The sequence below is a fragment of the Suricata suricatta genome, chromosome 8 (assembly GCF_006229205.1).
Source record: "Suricata suricatta isolate VVHF042 chromosome 8, meerkat_22Aug2017_6uvM2_HiC, whole genome shotgun sequence".
Classification (NCBI taxonomy): Eukaryota; Metazoa; Chordata; class Mammalia; order Carnivora; family Herpestidae; genus Suricata; species Suricata suricatta.
Window position 1 is genome coordinate 17,103,297 of NC_043707.1, and position 12,842 is coordinate 17,116,138.

General features: G+C 47.3%; 1 protein-coding gene and 1 non-coding gene across 2 annotated transcripts in view; one reads left to right on the top strand and one right to left on the bottom strand.

Moving 5' to 3' along the window:
* The first annotated feature begins 6,974 nt into the window (after positions 1–6,974).
* Positions 6,975–7,047, top strand: TRNAK-CUU. The gene has a single exon. It is a non-coding gene; the product is annotated as a tRNA-Lys (tRNA).
* A 223-nt stretch (positions 7,048–7,270) lies between these two features.
* Positions 7,271–12,842, bottom strand: part of EARS2 (glutamyl-tRNA synthetase 2, mitochondrial) — an 18,576-nt gene continuing 13,004 nt past the window's right edge. Inside the window, exons 6-9 of the mRNA XM_029949967.1 lie at positions 12,035–12,038; positions 10,135–10,293; positions 8,807–8,962; positions 7,271–8,383 (exon numbers count right to left, since the gene is read on the bottom strand). Coding sequence (XP_029805827.1) covers positions 8,300–8,383; positions 8,807–8,962; positions 10,135–10,293; positions 12,035–12,038 — 403 coding nt within the window. The 3' untranslated portion in view covers positions 7,271–8,299. The remainder of the gene's footprint in view (positions 8,384–8,806; positions 8,963–10,134; positions 10,294–12,034; positions 12,039–12,842) is intronic.

The window sequence follows — 12,842 nt, forward strand, 5'->3', positions numbered from 1 at the left end:
TAAACATTAAAAAAATTATTCACTATTTATCTGAAATCAAATTTAAAAGGCAAAAACCCAACTCCTTCTAAAGAAAGTGTCCCGTTGGGGCACCTGGGTGGCTCAGTCAGTTAAGCCTCCGACTTCAGCTCAGGTCAGATCTCACATTCGTGGGTTCAAGCCCCGCATCAGGCTCTGTGCTGACAGCTAGCTCAGAGCCTGGAGCCTGCTTCTGGTTCTGTCTCCTCTCTCTGCCCCTCCTTTCTCATGCTGTCTCTCTCTGTCTCAAAAATAAATAAAACATTAAAAAAAAAAAAAAAAAAAGAAAGTGTCCCGCAACTGGCTTCCAGCCCCCACCCAAGGATACTCACATCCGTGTACCACTCTGATGGCCTCTCCACCATCTGCTCCGCACTTACCTTATTGTAATTCTTAGTCTCACATGAGACTCTCATCTCTTTGAGGTGAGGACCTTCTATTTCATTCTTTGTTCTTTTAAAGCTTAACAAATAAATGTAAATACACATACACATATAAATATATATAATTGGGGGTGAGAAATACCTGTGGACTGAGCATCTGTAATTAATGAGCCCTGATTATTTCTCTCCACATCTCCAGGCCTAACGGGGCCTGGCACACAACAGGTATTTGTCAACTGAATGAATAAAGACAGGATTGAACAGATTCCTTTTAGAGGGGTTCTCCAGGGAAAGAAAGCCTCTCCTCCTCAACTGGGCTGTCCTGCTGCAATCAGAATTGGGGGAGGGGTGGCAGTGGGCAGAGCTGAGAGAACTCTGGCCCAGAGGGAAAGGCCATGACCCTAACATTTGGCCTGGCTATGCAGTTGGAGATCCCCAGGGCATCATAATCAGCATGAGTGCCAAGACAAACTTGTACTGACTTCTAAATTTAAAAAAAAATTCATATCCTGTGATTCACTAATGAAAATAGTAACCACAATGATGTGAAGTTCCTGCACACTGCAAATCAGCGTTCTAACTAAACATAGTGACTTTGGTGAAGCCAGTGCCTGCGCACTTGACTGCTCACCCTAACCATCCAACTCAATCAGAGGCGGAGCTGGTCTTTTACTCACCAGTATCTACTGAGCCCCCACTATGTGAGCCCGCAGCATTCTTAGCACTAGGGGTACAATGGTGAGGACAGAGGAGGCCCCTGTTCTCATTGACTCTCCAGTCTGACACTAAGAAATAAGTGCAGAACTGCTTATGCACACAATTAGTTACGCAATCAATTCCAATCCTGTGCTTTGGAAAAGAATAGGGTGCTGATGATTAATGATAACAGGAAGACCTTCTGGGAGGAGGTCAGAGGCTTCCCAGAGGTGAGAGCGGGCTGGCATCTGAAGGTTAAGAAAGAGGTGACCAGGCCAAGCCAGAGAAGAGGGGGTGGACACGCCTTCCAGTCACAGAGAACAGTAGTGAGTACGAAGGCAGGAAGGAGACGTGTCTAGGGACCCTGGGAGGGCTTATGTGGTTGGGCCCAGACAAGAGGGCACGTGAGGGGCAATACTGGATGAGAGACTGTGATAAAGACACATGACTTCATCGTGACAACAGGCCTCCTCGTGCCTCATTTCCTAATCCTCTCCCACCAGGTCTGGTTTTGTTCAAATCTCTCTGCAGCAAAGCTGCCAAATTGATCCTTCCAATTACCCAGATTGTGTCACTTCCCTGCCTAAAATATTTCAATGGCTCTTCGCCTTCCACCTCCGAAGACTTAATTCATGTATTCACTAACTGAACCCCCACTTTGTTCAGGTGCCCACTGCTCCCCAACCCAGCCATGTACCTCAGGGAAGAGCTGGCCCTGCCCCCAGCTCTGGGTCTGACTGATCTATGAGGATGCCTCTCCTACTTCCCCAGAAATCCAAGAATGGGGAAGTAGAGCCTGGAAGCGTGCTTGGAGAAGTCCCCTTGCTTTTAGAAAGAGAGCCACAGAAAGCCACGATCGCTGACAGGACATGAAGGAGGAAGTGCAGAGAGGCCCAACCACTTAAGCCAGCCAATTAATTGCAAGCAGAATCAATCAACTGGAGGCTGTTGGTGGGGCCAATAAAGCAGAGATGGAAAGACCCTGGGTCCTTACTGACGTTACTGAACGTTTAATTAACCAACCCTAGAGCCTACCTTTCCCCTGAACTTCCTGTTGTGTGAAATTATTTTTTAAATTTTTTTATAGTTTATTTTTGAGACAGAGAGACAGAGCATGGCTGGGGGAGGGGCAGAGAGAGAGGGAGACACGGAATGTGAAGCACGGCTCTGTCAGCACAGAGCCCGATGACGCGGGGCTCAAACCAATGAACCGTGAGATCATGACCTGAGCCTAAGTCTGATGCTTAACAGACTGAGCCACCCAGGCGCCCCCTGTTGTGTGAAATTCTAGATCTTCTTGTTTTAAGCTGGTTTGAATCTGGATTTTTGCTGTTGTTGTTGCTGTTTTGCATCAGATGGCACCCTGATACCTTTAACCTGGCAAAGAAGGGCCATTTGGAATTTCCCTCTGCCTGGTTTCTCAGCCACTTTGACGCCCCCTCAACTCTTACCCTTAGTTCCAATCACGCCCACCTTCGTGAAGTTCCCCTTTCCTCCTGCTTGGAATACCCTTCCAACCCCCACAGACCTGAGAAACTCCTATGCATCCCCTAGAGCCCAGTAAAAAGGTCACTTTATCTGTCAAGCCTTCTGGCACCCCTGAACAGATTAAAAGCCTCCCTCTCTGGACCCTGCTGTCACCCAGAGGGTCCTCACTTTCTAAATATTTATCACTCTGGTCCCTGGAAGGTAGGAATTGTCATAAGACAAATATATTAACTGATGAATATACCACAGCCAATTTTAGTCTCCAGTGTACATCTTTCTATAGTGAACTATTCCATTTGTCCCCACCCTTTACTTTAGAATCTTTGTCAAATGTCTATGTCTCACAGAGGGGTGCCTGACTGGCTCAGTGAGCGGAGCATGCAACTCCTGACTTTGGGGTTGTGGGTTCAGGCCCCATGTTGGGTGTAGAGATTACTTAAAAATTTATAAAAAAAATTTTTTAATGTTCATTTATTTTTGAGAGAGAGAGTGTGTGACAGAATGCGAGAGGGGTGGGGCAGAGAGAGAGAGAGAGAGAGAGAGAGAGAGAGAGGGAATCTGGAGCAGGCTCTAGGCTCTGAGCTGTCAGCACAGAGCACAACCTGGGGCTCAAACACACAAACTTGAGATCATGACCTGAGCTGAAGTCAGATGCTTAACGAACTGAGCCACCCAGGCATCCCAAAAATAAAATATTAAAAAAAAAGTCTATGTATCATAGATAGATGGGACTCAAAGCATATTACAGGCAGTGGACCAGACAGTTGACTACAATCACAAATCTTACAGGAGAGAAGCTTGCAGTGAAAGCAATGCTGGGAAACTATTAGAATTTGGTAGAGTTGGACCAGCTGATGACTGTCACTTCTGAACACACTAGTCTGACTGATGGGGCCCTTATTTTCTTCCTAAGATCTTCACTCGATTCCCTACTACTTGTCAGGCAATATGCCAGGTACCACAGTTATAACCAAGAATGAGACAAACTTCCTGCCTGTCTTAATCTTAGGTTCTTCAGAGCAGGCTAGGCAGTCAACATGTACAAGGACACTAGATAATTCCATATAGTGAGAGGTATTATGTACAAAACACATATAGGAGGATAAAGGCAATACGAATGAATGAGCAATGGTGATTTTCAAGAAAAGATTCCAGCTGACCCAAGTGAGATCCGTCAGATCGCTCCTGGGAATCTAGGCATGGAATATTCGTTATCCAATTGGTAGAGCAGGTGAGAGTGAGGATCCCTTCTTAGGGCTGCAGTTGTTGGCCAGCTGCAGATAAGAGAAAGCGGCCTGCAGAGGGAAGAGAGGGCAGCAGGTTAGACACTACAGCCTCATGGGCGCCTGGGTGGCTCAGTCAGTTAAGTGTCCGACTCCAGCTCAGGTCATGATCTCACAGTTCGTGGGTTTGAGCCCCACATTGGGCTCTGTGCTGACAGCTAGCTCAGAGCCTGGAGCCTGTCTTCAGATTCCGTGTCTCCCTCTCTCTCTGACCCTCCCCTACTCACGCTGTCTTCCTCTCTCTCTCAAAAATAAATAAAAACAGTAAAAAAAAATAAAATTTGAAAAAAAAAAAAAAAAGAAACTACAGTCTCAGACGGACCAAAGCAGGTTTGTTGGGTTTGCAGGTACAGATTCAGTCTCCTGTTAGGGTTCAGCGGAAGTCCTCCCCTCTGGATCTGTGAGAGTCCTGCCTCTCCCAATAAATTCCTTCTGTGGCTTAAATTAGTCTAGGTGTTACTAGGCTTTGCAACCAAGACTCCCATTTCTAAGAAAGAAATTACCGGCGGTGGTGAGGATGGTAATACAGAACATATAAGTGCCAGACATAGTTTTAAGAAGTTTATATATATTATCTATTTTAATCCTTACAACTCTGAGACAGGAACAAGCATTATCCCCATTTTACAGATGAGGAAAGTGAGGTAAAGAAGTTACGGTAAGTAGGCAGCAGAACTGGGTTGAGTCTAGACAGTTGGCCTCTGTGGCCTTTACCACTTCACCGGGCTCTCCGAAGTGCTGGAGGGATGGACTTGAGGTTACTTCAGATGTGTGATATCCCTTCACACACGCCCACGGTCCTAAGAGAAACCTCCAGTCTGAAGACCCAGGCTTCCTCCAGCTGAGGAAGTGGCAGCAGCCTTATCAACCCACGAGTCAGAGTTTCTTGTAACTGTCCCATGTGTCAGAGAAACAGAAGCTCTGATATCACTCAGTGAAGCGTTGAGCTTGGATTCATTAGCTCTTCTGAGCCTGTTTCCCTACCTGTAACCCAGATATGAGACCACCTCTCTCCTGGGGGGTCCGGAAATTGAATGTGGAGGGACTGCAGTGCTTACCGGCCTGACGTGAAGCACAGCAGAGGTCGAGGCTCCCGGGCGGGCATGCGCTGTACGCCCTCTGTATTCGTACTCTGCGTCTCCTTCCGCGGGAAAAACCTGCTGCTGCTTCATCGCCCCTTCTTCTGGAAAACGCTTCCTACTTTTCCTTGGGAATGACTTTTCCTGCACTGGATATAATCCTTGAGGGACTACCTGTTTCTGGCTAACAAATGGCAACACAACCACAGTTACTGGCTCTCTTTAATCGCTGGTGTCTAAAAGGACACTCTGGGGGCGCCTGGGTGGCTCAGTCGGTTAAGCGTCCGGCTTCGGCTCAGGTCACGATCTTGTGGTTCATGGGTTTAACCCCCGCATCGGGCTCTGTGCTGAGTTAGCTCAGAGCCTGGAGCCTGCTTCGGATTCTGTGTCTCCCTCTCTCTCTGACCCTCACCTGCTCGCACTGTCTCTGTCTCTCAAAAATAAATAAAAAACATTAAAAAAAAATTTTTTTTAAAGACACTCTCTCTTTAGCTCTTTTCTTTTTCTTACTTTATTTTTATTTATTTTGAGAGAGATAGAAAGCAGGGGAAGGACAGAGAGAGGAAGGCAGAATCCCTAGCAGGCTCTGTGCTGTCAAAACAGAGCCTGATGCAGGACTTAAACTCACTAACTGTGAGATCATGACCTGAGCTGAAATCAAGAGTCAGAGGCTAAACTGACTGAGCCACCCAGGTGCCCCAAGACACTCTCTTTTTAGAATCTAAATCCTTTAGGGGCGCCTAGGTGGCTCAGTTGGAAGAGCATTGTAATTCTTGATCTCTGGGTTGTGAGTTCAAGCCCAATCTTGGGTGTAGAGATTACTTTAAATAAATAAATTAAATTAAAAAACAAAATCCAAATCTTTAGCTGCATCATCCAAAACTAAAAGGGAAAACACAAATAGGGAGACAAATAACAGTAACAAAATCCAGCTGGGGTTCAGAGGCCCCCACTGGAGAACTAGACTGGCCATTAGCTGCTGCTGCCTCAACCACCACCATGTCCTTGGTTCCTGTCTTTTCCAAGCCCTGATTCTTTGGTTTTCTCATAGATTTTCAGACTCTCCCACGGACTTAAACTCTCCATAAACACACAGTCTCCAGTCAACTTATGTTCGGCAGAGTTGGTTTCTATTGCTTGCAACCAAAGAACTCTATCTGATGTATTTTTTCAAGCAAAGAGTCGGGCTCCATAAAGCATAACAAACTCTTAATCCCCTTTCCCTAGACCCCTGGGCAAAGGGCTCTCTATTGCTGGGTGACAAAGTATCCGTAAACCAAGTGGCTTTAGACCATAAACATTCATTATCTCATAACCTGGTGTGTCCGAAATTCGAGAGTGACTTTGCTGAGTGGTTCTGGCTCAGGATGCTTCATGGAGGATGGACTGACCACCTGACCGTGGCTGAAAGATCTGCTTCCAAGATGACTCACTCACAGGGCTGTGGGCGGAGGTCTCAGTCCCTGTCCCACGGACGTCTCTAGAGGGCTGCCCGAGTGTCTTTGTCATGTGGAGGCTGGCTTCCCGCAGAGCAAGCGATCCAAGAGGACAAGGACGCCATGAGGCATCACAAGTCGGCCCCACTTACTGCACCTACTAGGACAGAGGAATACCTAGGGGACATTTTGGGGGCTGACTGCCACACAGGGAAAGCTTAGAAGCCTCAGCAAGGTGTTTTTCAAATTTTTATTTTATTTTTTTTCCAGTAGTTTTTTTTTAAGTGTTTAAAAAAATTGTTTTTTTATAGTTTATATTTTGAGACAGAGAAAAACAGAGCATGAACAGGGCAGGATCAGAGAGAGACACACACAGAATCTGAAACAAGCTCCAGGCTCTGAGCTGTCAGCACAGAACCCGACACGGGGCTCAAACTCACAAACCGTGAGGTCATGACCTGAGCCAAAGTTGGAAGCTTAACCGACTAAGCCACCCAGGCACCCCCCAAGTAGAGTTTTTATGGCAGCCATCATCCTCCTTTCTCTTTAGCCATTCCTATTCACCCCAGTGACAACATCTATTACAGGAGCACCTGGCTGGCTCAGTCAGAAGAGCATGAGACTCTTGATCTCGGGGTTGTGGGTTCGAGCCCCATGTTGGGTACAGAGACTACTTAAATAAATAAAAGTTAAAAAAAAGAACATCTTGGGGCGCCTGGGTGGCTCAGTTGGTTAAGCCTCCGGCTTCGGCTCAGGTCAGATCTCACGTTTGTGGGTTTGAGCCCCGCGTCAGGCTCTGTGCTGACAGCTAGCTCAGAGCCTGGAGCCTGCTTCCGGTTCTGTGTCTCCTTCTCTCTCTGCCCCTCCCCCTCTCATGCTTTGTCTCTCTCTGTATCAAAAATAAATAAAACATTAAAAAAAATTAAAAAAAAAAAAAGAACATCTTATTTCAGAAACCCACAGACAGTGACTTACAAGAATGTGCAGAGGGAGGTGGGTGTGAAGAAAAAGGTGTAAAGCAGGCGCGACAAAGGTCTCCAGTTCAAGGACCAGGTCGAGAGAACTGAAGAGAAGAAGAGAGGACCCGTAGAGAAGGAGACGCGGTGCCCAAATACAAGGACAGAGCACGGTGTATCAGAGTGGCACAGAGCGCAGGCTCACCCTCGGCACACAGTCACTTCTCTTACAAACACCAGAGTCCGCCATCCAGTTCGGCCCGCGGTGTCACTCATCCTTACCGCTCCACATCCAGTGGGGCCTGAGAACTGCGACCTGTGAGTCCAAGCAGCTCCCGAGCTGGTAGGGGCTGAACTGCATCCCCTCAACACTCCTATGCCAAAGCCCTGACCCCCAGGACCTCAGAATGTAACTGTATATGGAGACATGACCTCTAAAGAGGTGCGTACATTAAAATTGGGCCATGAGGGTGGGCCTTAATCCATCTGACCCATGTCCTTACAAGAAGAGATGTGAACACCCAGAGAGACACCAACAGCACACTCTGAGAAGAGACTGCGGGAGGACACAGGAGACCATCGGCAAGCCAAGGAGAGGGGCCTCTGGGAAGCCGAATCTGCTGACACCTTGAACTTGGACTTCCAGACTCCAGGACTGTGAGGAAATAACTTTCTCTTGTTTAAGCCACCACTACGGGAGCCTGAGCTGAATATGACACAAGCAAGCCCTCTGGACAGTGTCGTGAACCAGCTCCTAACCTGTGCCGTGTAATGTGGTGTCAGAACCAAGGAGAGGTGAGAGGAAGCCATAAATGCACTGGGTGCATCCAGAGACCATTTCCACTCGGGGTTCCTTCCGTGAGTTTCCTGATGGGCCCCAGGTCCCTTCTGCTTCGCTCCGAAGGCAGTTTCCACGCATGTCCAGGCTCCCAGGGCCACCTCCACTGTCCTATCTTCTCTCTAGCTGGAAAGCACCTTCTGTATTCGCTCCCGTACTTCCTTTGCTCCCAAGGACACCATCATCTCAGCTACCGGGGGTCCTTGCTAAGAACAGAGAGAAAACGTTGCCTTATTGCCTTACACTGCCTACAACTAATGCCCCAGGCTAACCCCAGTCCTGCTGCCTGCACCCGAAGAGGCACAGTCAGCGCCAAGGTCTTTACTTTCCATGGCCAAGGATGGGTCCCAGGAGCCTGTTTGCCCGTGGTGATGTCTACTGCCCCCACCAACCGCCAGCTCCATGCAGGTAGGGAGAGTGCATGTTTCATTCACTACCGTGCCTATTGTACCCAGCACGGTGCTTACGCATAGTAGGTGCTCTGTAAATGCTATCTGCTGAGAGATTGGAGGGAATGATTGTGTTTTTTGTCTTTGTTCCCTCAAACCAGAGCATGCCTGCCACTGAATGACAGTCGAACGTATAAATGAGGGGCTCAAGGGAACAGGCCGGCCCATCTACCCACTTACCCGCTGTCCACTGAGGGCCACTCGGAGGACTTGCATCACGTTACTGTGTTTGGTCCCTTCCAGACCTTCTGATACCTTCTTCAGTTCTCCATTCAGGACATCCTGAGATAAGTTCACACCAGGTCCTTCTAAAAGCCTAGAAAAGAGGGGCACCTGCTGGCTCAGTCAGAAGAGCATGCGACTCTTCATCTCGGGATTGTGACTTTGAGTCCCATGTCAGGTGCAGAGATTACTAAAAAAAAAGTTAATAAACTTAAGAGAGAAAGAAATAAAAGCCTAGAAAAGAGCCAGTCTCCGGGGGCCTGCAATGGGCCAGTGGCAAGTAGGTAAGAGGGAGGATTTCTGAAGATTAACATTCACAACCAGTGTTCAAGCCTGCTTGGGGGGAGATGGGAAGGAAGAAGAGCCCTATCCCTTTTCAATTTGAGGAAAAAAAAACAACAACCAAGGGTGCATACACAGATAATCCAAGCACAATACAGCAAAACTCAGATGGTACCACAATAAAAGAATTTACTCATTTCTAGCTCAAGGTCATGTGATCTGTAGGCCTCGGTTTTCTCATCTGTAAAGTAGGGATAATAATAGTGTCTGCTCCTCACAGGACTACGGTGGGACTAAGTTCAAACCTGTTAGGCACTAAGTACATTGCCTGAATAGACTGTAAGTGCTCTGAAACACTAGGTCATGTATTTCACTTAGAAATTAAATACTAGCTAATACTTGTTATATCCAACAGCTTAGAAACGTTGCAAGAGAATCTAAAAACAAAGTCAGGAATGTGTTAGACATAGGATAGAAGAATGAAGCCCTCTGGGAAATTACTTGAAACAGCTTTGGGATCAGCAGAGGGGACACTCTTTGGGCGGCGGTTGGGGGGTGGGGGGGTGGAACACAGAAGGGCAGAAAGAAAGAAGACACCAGGAGACCCCAGCTCCACTAAGAGTACTGCCAACAACCTGCTACAATCATCCTCTTAGTTGTTTTTAATGTTTATCTATTTTTGAAAAAGAGAGAGAATATCAGAAGCAGGCTCCAGGCACAGAGCCCAATGTGGGGCTTGAACTCACAAACTGTGAGATCATGACCTGAGCCGAAGTTGGACGCCTAAGTGACTGAGCCACCTAGATGCCTCTACAATCATTCTTTTAAAAAATTTTTTTTAGGGCAACAACCATGATCTTGTACTCCCCCCCTGCCTGCATTCTGGGACACGACAAAATTTAGGCTTATCAGATCTGCCACATCCATGGTGGCCTTTATGAACTCCCCAATAAAGTCACAGATGCCACCTTCCCAGATGGGAAAAGAGTGACTAGGAACAGCACCTTGCACAGCTGCATGAAAACGTAGGTGATCCTGGCCTGCGTGCACTTCCAGAAGGGCTTGCCCTGGGACAGGCTGCTGCATCTGTAGGTGACGAAGTCAGGGACGTCGGCCAGCGTGAAGCAGTTCTCAAAGTGGAACAGGGTCATGGTGCCGCCTGCCTGGGCCCACCAGAGGACAGGTGGCTGCATCATCCGGCCCGGCGTCCATCTCTTGCTACAACAATTCCTTGCCTACAAGTTGAAGCACCAAAATCCAATAGGCCAGGGGTGCCTGGGTGGCTCAGTCAGTTGAGCATCTGACTCTTAATGTTGGCTCAGGCCATGATCTTATGGTTTGTGAGTTTGAGCCCCACATCAGGCTCCATGCTAGCAGTGTGGAGTCTCCTTGGGATTCTCCCTCTCTCCCTCTCTCTCTACTCCTCTCCAGCTTGCACGCTCTCTCTCAAAATAAGTAAATAAACTTAAAAACTTTTTTAAGTTAAGAAAAAGTATAAATGTTTTAAAAAAAAATAATAAAATCCAATGGGCCAACAACCGCTCTTGCTCTGCTGGTAGCCAGCTGAGATCCCCTCACCAATGTGTTTTGAGTTTTAAGAGAAATTCTCCATTCAGTTAGAGCTGGACTTGCAAAGAGGAAAAAAAAAAAGAAAGAAAGGGAGAAATAAAATAAAATAAAAAGTTTCTGAGCTGGAGGGGTGCCTAGGTGGCTCAGTCGGTTAAGCATCTGACTTTGGCTCACATCCTGATCTCGCAGTTCGGGGGTTCAAGCCCTGCATTGGGGTCTGTGCTGACAGCCTGGAGCCTGCTTCATATTCTGTATCTCCCTCTCTCTCTAACCCTCCCACACTCACTCACTGTCTCTCTCTCTCTCAAAAGTAAATAATAACTATAAAAAAATATTTTTTTACTTCTAATCTGGAACAGTGGACGGGAGCAGGGTGGGTGGGTCTATTTGACAGCACCTTCCCAGTTCCCTTCAGCTCTTAGAGTCTCCAAACTGGAAATGCTTCAGAGGGCCTGGAGAGCTTCACTGGGGCAGATGGTCTGCAGTGCCAACCGGGGTACTGCCCATGCACAGTGGGGTCCAGACAACCCCCTGCCAACGATGGGCTTCACGTGGAAGGTGACTGGCTGGGGGAACTGTGCTCATAAGTCACGTGAAAAAACTGCCTCTAGGTCCTGACAGATTCCCTCACTAACTCTGGTATCTGAGCCACTGAGTGTCAACGGGAGGCAAAAGTACCCATGCTTACCGCATCACTGACTCGGCCACATGCTTATTGTTATTCCCACATTCAGGAGATAAAATACAGGAAACATAAAATTTAAGATGGAGCGGCGCTTGGCTGGCTCAGGTGGTTGAGCGTCTGACTCTTGATCTCGGCTCAGCTCAGGACTCACACTTCACGAGTTTGAGCCCGGTGTTGGGCTCCTCGCTGACAGTGTGGAGCCCATTTGGGATTTTCTCTCTTCCCCTCCCCAGTTCACTTTGGTTCTCTCCCAAAATAAATAAATAACCTTAAGAAAAAATAAAAAAATAAAATTTAATGTGGGAAATGGGGTGCCTGGCTGGCTTAGTCAGCTGGGCATGTGACCCAATCTCAGAGTCGTGAGTTCAAGATCCACATTGGGCATGGACCCTACTTAATAGTTGTTAAAATTTACCAGAGAAAAACATAGGAACTCTCCTCTGTGCCACTGTGGGGAGGCAGGCTGTAAGGAGCTCGTGGAAGAGGGACAGGCCATAGGCGGCCAACAATGGCAGCTCAGGACACATTCGAGTTGGCGCAGAGCTTGGCATGGGCACAGAAGGGACTCCTAGAAATCTGGCAGCTTCAGGACGCTTGGGTGCCAGTTTCTCCGTCCTGAGTGGGAGCCCCCGAGTGTCTCGGAAACCTACCCTCCTGGCAGGGGTGGGGGGATAAGGCAATGGTCCTGGTGAATTAGAACTAAGAGCTCCTATTGCGGATTCTCCTAAATTAAAGGAGTATTAATAATAATGACTCTTGGGAATTTATCCTAGAGTGTAATTGCAAACCTGCTTAATGTCTATACGTGGCTATTTACTGCAGCACTGTTTGTAACAGCAAAATTTGGAAGCAATCCCAATGTCCGTCAACAGGAAATGAGTTAAATAAATTATGGTAAAGTGGTATAGTGATGGCATAAGCATAACTGTATAAAAGAATGAGGATTCTAATAACTGGGCAGATCCGCACATACGTTAAGTAAAACAAACAAACAAATCAAAAGACACTGAACAGTGTTACGGTATTTTTGTGTGAAAAAGAAGGATCATTCAGGTATAATTAAGAAGAGTAGAAATGCGCAGACTGTTCTGGAACTGGGCAGATGGGGGACAAAAATATAAACAGGTTTCCCAATGTCTACCATTTTTATACTTTTTAGGTTAAAAAAATGCTTTTAATGTTTATTTTTGAGAGAGAGACAGAGGGTGAGCAGGGAAGGGGCAGTGAAAGAGAGGGAGACACAGAATTGGAAGCAGGCTCCAGGCTCTGAGCTGTCAGCACGGAGCCCCACGTGGGGCTCAAACTCTCGAACTGCAAGATCATGACCTGAGCTGAAGCCTTATTGACTGAGCCACCAGGTACCCCGCACTTTCTAGGTTTTAAACTCAGGTTTAAGAAGTTTGAATGAGGGGGTGCTTGGGTGGCTCAGTTGGTTAAGAAGTTTGAATGTATTCCTAA